General features: G+C 48.5%; 1 protein-coding gene across 1 annotated transcript; it reads left to right on the forward strand.

Annotated features, from left to right (window-relative positions):
• Nucleotides 1-1,392: 1,392 nt before the first annotated feature.
• On the forward strand, nucleotides 1,393-12,833 carry Pglyrp4 (peptidoglycan recognition protein 4). The gene is made up of 7 exons (XM_038311637.2): nucleotides 1,393-1,693; nucleotides 2,288-2,486; nucleotides 3,787-3,905; nucleotides 6,057-6,209; nucleotides 8,193-8,391; nucleotides 11,510-11,628; nucleotides 12,655-12,833. The coding sequence occupies exons 1-7, from the start codon at nucleotides 1,393-1,395 to the stop codon at nucleotides 12,831-12,833; spliced, it is 1,269 nt and encodes a 422-aa protein (XP_038167565.2).
• Nucleotides 12,834-13,209: the final 376 nt, after the last annotated feature.

The raw sequence follows: 13,209 nt of genomic DNA on the forward strand, positions 1-13,209 counted from the left end.
GTGGGCTCCAGGGATTTGCCTGCCTCTGCCTCCCAGTCTTGGAATTACAGACTTGTCCAGCTACACTCACGCTCAGCTGTTTTCTGCGTGGCTCCTGGAGTTTCAGACTCATATCATTGGTCTCCTATGGCAAACACTTTAGCCACCGAGCTGTCCCTCAGTTGCAATGGTTTCTGTTCAAGCGTGATGTTAAAAACCATCTCCAGAAGGGACTAGACTCTCTCAAACTGGTCTTAAGGTCAGGTGTCCTCTGCTCCACAACTCAATCTGGTCTGTCCCAAATCCTACACCCTAGGTACCTCATGTGGTTTTATCCCTAGTTGGAAAGGGAATGTCTGCTTTAGACTCTTCCATGTGATCTTGAGCTTCTTAGACTATTCTTAGATTTTGTTCCTGTGTATACAGAATCTGGGTGGTGGGGGTGGGATGTATTTGAGATTTCCTGTGCAAATATCTTCATAAACCGCACACACAGTAGGCAGCAATAAATAGAGTTGCTGGGTGTTTGTTCTGGGATCTTGTGCACCAGCTGTGTACACGGCATTCAGAGGAGCCTTAGCCAGACGCTGGCCCTCAGGAGGCCCACAGCAAGGCAGTAGGTAGACAGCTGCTGTCTCTGGCAGCTGGCACAGTCATGCTAACTGGTCAATGTCCCTCCCAGGGCTGCTGAGCAGACTTTGTGTCAGTGTCCTGGGACCACCCGAGGATGCCTCCCAGGCTTCTTGTTACCTCTACCCTGGTTCTTCTAGTATGGGGTAAGTTTTCCTTCTCTGGACCAAATGCGTACTCTTCCCTGACATGGAAGAAGAGCTTTATGCTGTCTGTAGACCTTACCCCCAAACAATAGTTTTCAGTAAATGTCTAGATTCTTTAAATCTTAAGTTTCTCCATCTGAAGACTGAGAAAAGGCTGCTTCCCTCTTAAACTGGAAGATTCAGAGAGGTAGTGTACAGGACTGACTTAGCTCTTTGTGGTGAGAGGGGAGCAATGGTTAGAGCTGTCCATAGTGTGCCAACCAGCATTTTAACTCTCTTAGATTTGTGCCTGTCAACAAAGCAAGGTTCCTTTGGAGCAGTAATGTAGACCAGTGCCCAGGGACATTCTCACAGTCTGTCAAGGTGGAGCACGGGCTTGACCGATGTCCCGGCACTGAGCAGGAGAAGACCAGATTAATGGAGGGCAACTCTAACTATTTATTCTTATTGCATCGGATACACAAAATGTACACAAGAGAGAACATTGTGGTTTTGGGTGCCTGAATACATTTCCAGGTTGTTTTCGCCAACTATTTGTTTAGATATGGCTCATAATTGTTCACTGTGCCTGACTCCCTACCTGTAGCAATACACTATCACCCTGGGGGATTCCCTGAAGTCAGTATCAGAGAAAACCATGCCACCATCTGTTAGAGGTGGTTCCCTGGGCAGCCCAGAGGGGCTTGTTGGAGGAGGACTGGGGACTCGGGGACTCAGAGAAGTGGTGGAGAGGAGCAGCTGTGTCTGGCTAGAGTGTCATTATCCAGTCATTATCAAAGGGTTCTGGAACTCTTTGAAGACAGATGAAAACAGGGAAGTTCTTTTTGCAGGTGTTTCCTCCTGGGAAAAACCACAAACTCAACAGATATCAGATGGCCTGCAGCAACTGCTTGGCAACATCTCCCAGCTCCTGGAGAAGGGCAAAGTGGGCCGAGATGGTGAGGAATCTTAGTAGTGATCTGCCAGGGTTCTCGTGTGGTCAGAAATGCATCTCATGTCTGTGCAGCCAGCTGGGACAGGGTGAATTGCATCATATGTATCTGACCAGGCAGCTTACGTGCTTTTTTAGGCTTTTGGGGTATAGAGATGATATCAAAAAAGAGAAAGAACATATACAGGGTAGAGACAAAATCCCTGAGTTCAACGGGGCAAAGACAAAGACCCTGCCCGGTGAGAGCCCTGAGACTGAGGAGAGGATGTGACCCCTTAAGGAGAGTGGAAGTCACAGAGGAAATTGCCAGAGCGTGCACAGTGAGGCTATGATGGGGACAAGTGGCTGGCATGGGTGTATTTCCTGATGTAGTGCAGTAATGGTGGGGATTTCAGAGGTGGGGGAGCAAAATATCCAGTTCAGCTGCCTTGGGAAAGAGAGTCTGCAGGGTGTATGTACAGCAGCGAGCAGGAGGTGTGAGCTCTTGCTGACGCCTTCCTAGGGCATCGTCACCAGCACAGACCAGACCCAGTTCAGAGCAGCAGGTGCAGCTCAGGGGGCAAATGTAGGATGCACTGATGGACATGCCTTCTCCTCACAGATGCCTTCGTCATGGTCTCTCGTGAGGAATGGGGGGCAAGAGCAATGGGCTGCAGCTCTAAGCTGAGCAGGCCAGCCAATGTCCTTGTCGTGCACCATGTCCCTGGGCTAGAGTGCCACAACCAGACCCTCTGTACTCGGAAGCTTCAGAAACTGCAGGCCTATCACATCCACAACAGCTGGTGTGATGTGGCCTACAAGTAAGTGGTGGACCTGGGCCTCCAGACATGTGTCCAGCCTGCTCTGTTCTTTATAGTTCTTTCTGACCTATTTTCCTCATTTTTTTGGCTGTGGTTCTATCAGTTTTGTAATAAATACAATTTTCAAAAATCTTCATGAAATTCTGATATAATTCTCTGTGAAGTCCGTGCCTCTGAGATGCAGGAAGAAATCCAAGACATAACTGCCCCTTTAAATGCCAATAGGAACTCTTCATTTGCCCAAAACATAGTTTACAGAGTCCTTCCTTACACCTGAGTGCTTCTTATCATCTACCGGTCTGAGTCAGGCAGAACAAGAATCACCATTTTCTCAAGGTAGGGAGGCTGTTTGATTTCCACAGTGACATAGCTCCACCAGCCTCTGTCCATGGGAGTCTCCAGTGCATGGCCGGTGTGGGCTCCTATCTGACTAGGGCACTCATCCCACCTATGACCCCAACGGCTAGTCTAGGAGACTCCTATCTGGCTCTGGCCAGTTGTCAACAGTCTGGCCATGGTAATGGCAATGGCTTCTGGCCTCAAGCGCCCAAGCATCTCCACTTTCCCACATTGGGCTTTTCTAAGGCCTCTGTGATTCAGAGGATTGGCCCCTGGGGGACAGGAGTTGTAGGGTAACTTCATCAGCCCAGCCCTTCCGAAGGAGGGTTCTAAAGCTATATACACAGCTCTTCAGAGAGACATGGTGGGCGAGTGGCAGTCAGGGTCCAGTGTTGGGTGTTTACTCTTCAGTTAACTCCGAGGTATAGCTTGTTGGATGTCTCTCTTCAGGTTTTTCTCCCTGCTCTATCTCTCTGGCTTCTGGGATCCCTCCCTAAACACACTGCCTGCCACTGTGTCCGTGTGACACATGCTGCATTTATGCAGGAAGTTACCCAACAAGGAGAAAGCAAGTGAACAGCCTTCTGTGGGCAGTCTGCCTTCCGCGTGAGGTAGGGGAGCTGTTGTGAGGATGTGTGAAGTCCATTGAGACTAACATTGTGTGGTTAGGTCAACTGTAGCTTCTACAGGTAGTCCAAGACCCCTCTTTCTTTTCAGTGTTCAGGATGATTTATATACAGACTGGGTGTCTGAGCAAGGGGGTGCATGGGGTATGGGTCCTTTTCAATGTTAAAGATGAGGATACGTGACTTAGTCTTTCTATGGTCTCAGAGAAATCCAGGCAAACACTTTCTTAGTGACCCTGCCCTGAGCTCTTCTCATTCTGTGAGCCTGGGGAGGTAGCTTTGCCTCTCAGGAATGTGAGTTGGTACCAGGCAGTAATTTGTTTCCTTGCCCACAGCTTCCTGGTTGGGGGTGACGGCAGAGTGTATGAGGGCCTCGGCTGGAATGTTCAAGGATCACATGACCAAGGCTACAACAACATCTCCTTAGGCATTGCCTTTTTTGGCGCCCAGGAAGGTAATGGCACCTCAGCTTACTGTCCTTCAAAGAGTTCTCTGCTCCTTTCTCTTGAAGCTCTACTGCCCTCTCAGGCATATCCACAAAGCCAGTTTCTCTTGCATTTTCTTCTCCCTTGGTTTTCAGGACACACGATGCGATGCCCTTCTTCTTTTTGCAGTGCGCGGCTTTCTTCTCTGGCTCTGCCACATTTCTTCCTCAGACTCCCAGGCTTCTCTGGGCAAGTCATGTCACCTCCTCTTCTCTCTGATTCTATCTGCAGGTCCTTGTTCTGCTTTTCTTCAGGCCTTTCTCCTGTTAGTGACTGTCACACCTTCTCTCCAGGACAGACAGGTTGGTGGTTGTAGGTCAGGTGTTCCTGCTGTCTTTCTATCTCTCACTTCTAGATTTTCTGTCTATTGCTCTAAAAAGCTGCCTTGATGCCTCTATAGTAGGTCTTTTTCTTGCTGCTGTGACCAAATGCCTGATGAAACCAGCTTAAGGAAGGAAGAGTTTATTCAGGCTCTCAGTGTGAGGGGATAAGTCATTGCAATGGTCATCAAGTGAGGGCCAAAAGTGGCTGGTCATATTGCATCACCATTAGGAAATGGAGGATTGGTGCTCACCCGTTCTCTCTTGTGTTCAGCCCAGGATTCCATCCATGGAATGGTGCTGTCTGAATTTAGGGTGGGCCATCCCACCTCAGTGAGCCCGTTCAGAAAATATGTCCATAGGTTTGTCTCCTAGATCTGCTTAAGTTGACAGTTAATTTCATTAATTTTTTTATATAATATATTTTGATCATGTTTTCCCCTCTCTAACTCCTCCCAGATATTCACACCTCCCTACCCATCCAACTTCATGTTCTCTCTCTCTTAAAAAAGGCTAAGCAAAATAAAATGAAACAAAAATCTCAAAGCAGGGTGGGAGCCGTGAACTTTGTTCTGTGTTGGGCTCCTCCCGGGACATCACAGTATCTGCCAGCTCTTCATTTTCTTCCAAGTCTGTTGATTCCAATTCCCTGAACCCCACATCCTGACATCCAGTTCCCGGCACCCTGCACCCTGACATCCAGTTTTCTGCACCTGGGCATCCTGACATCCAGCTCCCTGCACCCTGACATCCATTCCCTGTACCCTGAATCCTGACATCCATTCCCTGTACACCCTGACATCCATTCCCTGTACCCTGAATCCTGACATCCATTCCCTGTACAACCTGAAATCCATTCCCTGTACCCTGCACCCTGACATCCATTCCCTGTACCCTGTACCCTGACATATATTCAAGACCACACCTGTGAGTCTGTGAGCTGATTTTTTCTTTTTTATTAATTTTTTTCATTTATTTTGCACACCAACCAGTCTCCCCTCCCTCCTCTTTTGCCATTCCCCTCCCCCTACCTCCTGTCGAATCCCCCCCCCCTTCATCCATCCCTTCTCCTTTCAGTAAGGGGCAGGCCTCCCATGGGAGTCAGCAAAGCATCAAGGCTGGCTGAGGCATCCCTTCACGGGGAATAGGTTCCAAAAGGCCAACCTGTGAGCTGATTTCTGTTGACATATTTTGGATAGCTAGTTTCTCATTTCTATTCCATACCCTTTGGGATAGTCCAGGTAGATTCTATCCTTCTCATTACTACAGTATGCAGCCAAAGTTTCAGAGAAGCAAATAACCCACCCAAATGTTATTTAACCCCAATGACTCTGGGGAAGGAAGGAACACGAGCCTGCATTTTCCAATCAAGAGGAGGGCTGTTAATTTATAGATTTATTTCTTGTTTTGGAATTTGAAGCATGTACTTTTTAGATTCCAAATTCTTCTTCATGAGCAGAGGGGTCTTCAGCAATATTTGACTCAGGGTTTGTGCTGGGAAGAAGACGGTGCTAGCTGGTGGGGCTCACTGGGCAAAGCTACCTCGAAGCCCTCCTGTGGATGGGGCATGTGGGCGTATGTGACGTCTTGGCACATCACTGGGATCTTGGCATTTCAGCCTGAGCCACTCAGAGCCCTGTTATTGCAGGTCCTCGATCCTCGCCCCTCTGACTTGAGGGAGGAACCTGTCCCCATCGTTTCCTCTAGCAGGTGTAGGTTTGTTGGGGGTGCTCAACCTCTTCTGGCTGTACCCTGATCCTAGGTCAGACAGGGACTCCCTATAAATCTACTCTCTTCCAGGCCACAGTCCCAGCCCCGTTGCTCTCTCAGCTCTGAAAAGCCTGATTTCCCACGCTGTGAAGAAGGGCCACTTGTCACCCAAGTACATCCAGCCACTTCTTGTGAAAAGTGAAAACTGCCTGGTCCCTCCACAGAAGGGGAGACAGAAGAAAGGTGAGGCCCATCCCTTTCTGGTCCTTCCAGTCTGACATCTAGGATGGCATTCACAAAGGCACCAGCAGGGACCTCTCCCGGCGGCGTCCTTCACATCTCCCCCCCGCCCCCCCCCCCCCCGCCCCCGTAGCTGTGTCGTCACCAGCTTTCTGAAATGCTGGTGCTGGCAGACCTCGAGAGGAATCTCCCAGGCCACCTCTTTCCTGTTAGCTGCAGTGACAGTAACAGCCACATCGGTGTGAGTGGTGTTGTGTGAACAGTCTTTCTGCCTCGTCAGCAAAAGCTGGATCTAAGGAACACAGCACAAGAACCTTTGAGTCCTAGAGCTTTTGTGTGGGGGTAGGGTGGGGTAATGGGAGAGGGGGTGGGATGATGGGAGGGGGGGGAGGGAGACAATGAACAATAAACAAATACTCAGAATGAGCAGGGTGGTGGTGGCGTACACCTTTAATCCCTGCACTTGGGAGTTTGAGGCCAGCCTGGTCTGTAGAATGAGTTCCAGGACAGTCAGAGTTATACAGAGGAATCCTGTCTTGAGAAACCAAACAACAACAGCAACAACCCCCCTCCAAAAATTCAAATTGTTCGAGAAAAAAAATAGGCATAGAAAATGAGAGGGTACACTCATGCACAGTTCTTATTCACAAACACACATTTATAACTATAGAAAGTAACATGACTTGATGGCACCCTGACATTAAAGGAGGAACTTAAAAACAACTCAGACAAGTTAGGTACTGTTCTGGGTTAACAAGCAGTGATAGTGAGTCTTTAGATTTATTATTTTTTTGTTTTATGTGTGTGAGTGACTTGCATACACACACACCACACATACACACACGCACGCACGTGCACACACACACACACACACACACACACACACACACGTATGTTTACCATGTGTAAGTCTCATACCCAGAGAAGACAGAAGAGGTCATCAGATCCCCTGGAACTGGAATTACATGTACTTGTGAGCCATCATGTGAGTACTGGAAATTGAATCTAGTCTGAAAGAACAACAAGTGCTCTTAACCACTGAGCCAGTTCTCCAGCCCCAAACCTCCCTCCCTCCCTCCCTCCCTCCCTCCCTCCCTCCCTCCCTCCCTCCCTCCCTCTCCCTCCCTCCCTCCCTCCCTCCCTCTCCCCTCCCTCCTCCCTCCCTCTGTCTCCCTCCTTCCCTTCCTCCCTCTTTCACTCCCTCCCTCCGTCTCTCCCTCTCTCTCTCCCTCCCTCCCTCCCCCTCCCTCCCTCCCTCCCTCCCCCCCCCCCTCTCTCTCTCTGCCAGTGAGATTTACTGGGGTTTATTACAGGAGTATGGATGAGAGGTTTACTATGACACAGCTTTATATCCAAAAGCCCACCCAGCCCCGGTGGCCACCCACACCTGGAGCTCACTGCACAACCCGTAGGTAGTTCAACAAGTCAGGGTGTCTTCTCCAGGCGGTTCAGCCAGGCTTGGCTTCTCCCAAGCAGATCTGCTGGTCTCAGATCTCAGCATTCCTTACTGCTTATATATGTGTGGGGACAGGCGAGGCCTAGGGAACCTGATCTGGGTCAGGGACTTCCTGAAGCTTTCGAGAAACAAAGCAAAGCAAAACAAAACAAAAGTGTAAGAACTTTCAGCCTGTTCTTGGGCTTAATGAAGTTTGAAGAAACTTGTTCATATTGTCATGAGCCCTGAATCAGGTTGATCTCTACCTTGAAAATGCTGCCATTCATTCATATTGAGGATTGCTTAAGAGTTTTAAGTGTTTCTCAAACAGACTTCTGGAGTACAGCTTCTGTATTTGCAGCTTGGACCAGTCCAAGAGCACTCTAGAGCAGAGCCCCACAGTCAGTTCTGGGAGGGGCTCTGAGGGTGACAGGGGAATCTCAGTACACTGAGGTCACAGCAGCCTTCAGCAGCCACGTGGTTGGCACAACGTGGTAAAAAGAATCCTTTATGTCTTGTCATTTGTTTTTGTTGTTTTTACCCAACAACAGGTTGCCCCCACATTGTTCCACGGTCTGCTTGGGGCGCAAGAGAGGCGCACTGCTCCAAGATGGCTCTCCCTGCTAAGTATGCTATCATCCTTCACTCTGCTGGGAGAACCTGCAGTCAGCCGGAGGAGTGCCGCCTGCTGGTCCGAGATCTCCAGTCCTTGTTCCTGGACAAGCTAAATGCGTGTGACATTGGGTATAAGTAAGTGATCCCAAGGATAGGGGCTGCTTTCCTTTGGTCAGGGAACCTGAATCTCTCATCAGGAGGGGAAAGGGAGCTAATTTTGACTGATAATTCACCATATGAAAGACCTATGGGTACTTACATTGGCTTTTTACCTAACCCGAGAGTGCTCTTATTCAGGAGACAGATGAGGGGCAGTCACAGCTCCAAGCATGTTCTAAAAATGTGTTCCTATTAAAGGCAGTATGTGGATATTATGGGTTCTGAGGCTTCTGAAGAGATATTAGAGGAAGGGGCAGGGTGAGAGATTGAACTCTGTAGAAGAGATCACTCCAGGGCCTCTGTTTTAACGCAGCTGCTTCTCCTTACACTGTGGCTCAGGTGTTGTTCTCTGCTCGGTTTGCTTCTTCTGGTATTATTGTGACAGTCCTTCCCATCTAAGACTCTGAACACTCAGAGGGGGAGTCTCTCCTACATGGGGAGACTGGACAACATCCATTAATTTCAGTGCCAAGGTCTGCAATTCTATAATAAGGAATGTGTTACCTAGTGGGAGGACATTTTTCCTCTCCCTACATTTCTGTTCCCATCTTCTCCTTGTGTCTCTCTGTCTGTGTTTTTCCTCACACATTTCTTTTTCTCCTCCTATCCCATTCCTTTCCTTCCTCCTGTAGTGTTGAGCTGCGGGCAGGCCTGCTTTTTGTCCTGCCTGGCTCCGGTCGCCTGGCTAGCTTATACCCAAAAATAACAACACACAAATTATATTCATTTAAACACTGCCTGGCCCATTAGCTCTAGCCTCTTACTGGCTAACTCTCTCTTGCTTTAACTCATATTTAGTAATCTGTGTAGCACCACAAGGTGGTGGCTTGCCGGGAAAGATTCAGCATGTCTGACCTGGTGGCTGGCTTCATGGCGACTGTCTCAGGTCGGAGAATCATGGCGACTGCCCAGAGAAGAGAGGCATGATGATTGACTAACTTCCCTTCTTCCCAGCATTCTGTTCTGTCTACTCCACCCACCTAAGGGCTGGCCTATCAAATGGGCCAAGGCAGTTTCTTTATTAACCAATGAAATCAACTCAAACAGAAGGCCCTTCCACATCATCCTCCTTCCCTCCTTTCCTTCTCATTTAGTGTAATCTAAATGAATATCAAGATTCTATGACTGAGTTTTGTTGGTCAAGAACACTTATGTTTAAAGACAGCCACTTAAGACTGGCCTACATAGAAAACAAAATGGCCATGAAGCAGGCAAAACACCAGAGCTTGAAGATAAGATGCCGGAATATCTCACTCATTTCTCATCACAAACAATCACACTAAATTCGAAGCTTAGGATAAGCCAGCACTAGCTCATATGGTATGCTTGTATGTGCCAGTAAAAGAGTTGCCATCTTAGGGAATCTGTGGATTAACCTCTGGAGCTGTGTTTTCATCTTGACTGCTCCTGCCAGGCACCAGTGTGCAATGTGCTTTGGTTGGATTTGTCACATGGCACATTCTTCTAAGGTGACTGGTCCTCTCCTCTGTCTCCATGTTAGTGAAGTACTTTAAAGATGGGATCAAATATTGCTGCTAGCTAGCTATTAGGACCCACCAAATGATTGTAGGTCCTTCCACTCAGGATAATCTGATGTTGTTCTCCTTAACTGCCGTGGATATGTGAACATCAAATATGAATTTGGAAATCTCAAACTGAGGATGGAAGTTTCTCTTTCCTACTCAGGCTCCAGAAGGCAGCTACCTTATCCTAGGCTTTTGATTTGTATTGTGCATCCTGTCAGCATCCTGGAGAGGGACTGAACTCAGGACCAAACACTAACTTCTCCCTCACAGCTCTAGGCTGTGCTCTGGGGATGCTTCCTGCGGGAGCACAGGTGACTCTTACGAGGGGAGGAACTTACAAAGTAGGTTTCAGCAAGGTGAGTCAAGTGCAACTATGAAGGTCACATGAAGGACGAGCAGGCTGCAGGGAGAACAGCTAGGGACTCATTCCTTGGAGGAGTAACTTGTTAGCTGGAATCCAAGAAGGGAATGGGACAAACTAGAGGAGGAAGCAGCAAGAGTGTTTCAAACACAGGGAAAGGTCTGGGTTCCAGCAGAAGAACAGTGTCTAGGAGGAGGGAGCTGAGAAATTGCTTATGATCACATAAATGCCAATACTGGATGTGCTGAGAGGTGAGGCTGGGAGGCAGAAGAGCTGTGTCCTGAAGAATGATGAATCTTCACCTGGGGAGTTCGGGTTCTGTGCAAGACTAAGAGCAGGGTTTTGCACAATAAGATTTGTATTTAGGAAGATGCCTTGGATGACGCCTTGGGAACAGATGGGTGCGGGTGAACCCGAAGGCAGTGAGATTTGGAGATGTGAAAATTCAGGCAAGACAAGATGTTGACAGGGGGAAGAGGGTACAGATGTCCCAGGAGAAGTGGAGGCACTTAAAGTTCATAAAAGTGAGTGGCTCATGACTAAGGTGCAGGACTAGGTCAGGGAAGTGGCTGCCAGACATCGGCACCAGCCTTGGCTGTCCAGTGGATGGAATGAGTGGATGAGGCCTGGGTTTGGAGCCAGTGGCTGGTGATTTTCTCTGCAATGCTAACCCAGAGAAGAACAGATGGGAGGTGGCTCCCATGTGAGTTGTGTGCTTTCATGGATGATGAAGAAGCCCAGGAAATGAATAGGTTAGTTCTGAGAGTGTGTGGGGTGAGGAGGAAGAGGCACAGAGACCAATCTGCCAGAGAAGAGGGTGAGTGGACCACCACAGTGGAAGTCACACGGAGAGGATGTCTGGAGAAGGAAGAGATAGGTTGACAGGTTCAGCTTCATGGAAATGGATGGATTAGACATTTGGGAAATCGGGGTGAGTTGCTAAATAGTTTATTTTTATCAAAGCAGCTACTGTGACAATTTGCTCCCCAGAAATCTGCAAAGGTTTTAAATCTGGGTCCCTCTCGAGTCCCATTCCTCCAGATGGTGTCAGCAGCAGGGCCCTCACAAGGACGATGCCTCACACCAGGTGCTGGAACCTGGCGAGTAGTTGAGTAAATAAATGAATGAAGCCATGGAGGAAGGTGAATGTCAGACCAAGAATGCTCCCTCTTTTATGCTAATCTCCACCTCTCTTGTGGTTCTCCAGCTTCCTTGTGGGCCAGGATGGTGGTGTTTATGAAGGGGTGGGCTGGAACAGTCAAGGCTCCCGCACGGAGGGGTACAATGACATTGCTTTGAGCATCACCTTCATGGGCGTCTTCACAGGTAAGTGGAGGCTTTGGTAGTTGAGATCTTTGTGTGATGTTTGAGGAGATAAAGACATCAGACTTGGGCATCATCTAAAGCATCATATGGTGAAGTTTTGTATTATATGAGTGTGGCTGGAGGTGACCCTCAGATCCTAGAGAGAATAGGTACTCAAAAAACACCTTTCATACTCACAGACAAATCTCTCTCCCTCCCTGCCTCCCTGCCTCCCTGCTTCCCTCCCTCCCTCCCTTACCCCTTCCTTTGGTATGAATGAATGGGTGAAGCCAGGGGAAATGCCTGCGTGAGTGATTTTTAGTTCCTCTTTATAACCTACCCTATTTGGTTCTCATGGTACCAACTCTAGATGGCTCAGCCTTATACCCAAGCCAGGGATTTAGGGATCTGCCTGGGCTGCACTGAAAATGTTCATTTCTTTACTCAGTGCTTCTGCCTAGAGCTATGGTACTGTTGAATCTCTGGGATGGTGAGGTACTGTTACTGCTACTCATTCGGGCTGGTTTGAAAATGAGCATTAGCTGGGGGTAAGGGCAGGTGAGGAGATGCTGAGCACCAAATCTGTGGGGAAGATCTGTAAATCTCACTGCTCCTGACGTTCTGGATGAGATCATTCTGTCACAGATGCAAAGGCGGTTGGCACTATTATTGCCTTCTCCCAACTAGACAGTAAGAATGTCCTTACTTCCTTCGCAGTTGTCAACCAAGAATTGGCATTGCCAAATGTTGCTTGGGGGACAAATATGTTCCCACTAGAGAACTAGCAGGACAGATGTCTGCAGTAGGGGAACCTTCAGAGTTCTTCAGATCTGTATTTGTAATTCCAGGTCCAGCAATTCAGAGTCAGGAAAACTTTGGAGTTGAGACCCATGAAATATTGATCTGCCATTCTGTCTTTCTGTAAGACTGGCTGCCTACAGTCAAATATGCTACTTTAGTGGTAGGCTGGGCAGGTTTGAAAACATGTTCTGGCCTGCTCTGGGCACCCTAGGATCCTACAAACAATGGTCTGGCTGTGTTTTGCAGGTTCCTCACCCAATGCAGCTGCTCTGGACGCAGCCCAGGATCTGATCCAGTGTGCTGTGGACAAGGGGTACCTGACCCCCAACTACTTGCTAATGGGCCACAGTGATGTGTCCAATACTCTGTCCCCTGGACAGGCATTATACAACATCATCAAGACGTGGCCTCACTTCAAGCACTGAGGGAAGGTCCTAGCCCATTCTGAGGATGCTATTCCTCCTGCTGGGTATTTATCCTTACCTTCCACCTTAGATTAGCATCATTGTTCTCTCATTTCAAAGCTTCACCTTGTTCATTTCCTGGGTTAGGATGACCATATCTTTTCTTGGTGACATCCACCACTGTCCCCCAAGTTTTGCACACATAGTCCTGTACTTGTCTTCTCAGCCAAGTGAGGTTCCCTAGTTATCTGCCCTTCTGCTTGGTACTTGGACACCCGTGGTTTGTCTGGCAGCTTCCGTTGCTCGTGCACAGCCCAGACAGGGTGCCCTCTCCTCCTCTGCTCACACACCCACGTGGGCACATGTGACTACTCCTTTTATTTAAGGGTTTAGGTTG

Source organism: Arvicola amphibius, chromosome 14 (assembly GCF_903992535.2).
Source record: "Arvicola amphibius chromosome 14, mArvAmp1.2, whole genome shotgun sequence".
Lineage (NCBI taxonomy): Eukaryota > Metazoa > Chordata > Mammalia > Rodentia > Cricetidae > Arvicola > Arvicola amphibius.

Bases quoted from the DNA above. Each gene is read 5' to 3' on its own strand.
- Pglyrp4 (XM_038311637.2), top strand. From the start codon at position 1,393: ATGCCACCATCTGTTAGAGGTGGTTCCCTGGGCAGCCCAGAGGGGCTT. The intron at 2,487-3,786 runs GTAAGTGGTGGA...CCTTGCCCACAG, and splicing joins TGGTGTGATGTGGCCTACAA to CTTCCTGGTTGGGGGTGACG. The intron at 6,210-8,192 runs GTGAGGCCCATC...ACCCAACAACAG, and splicing joins GAAGGGGAGACAGAAGAAAG to GTTGCCCCCACATTGTTCCA.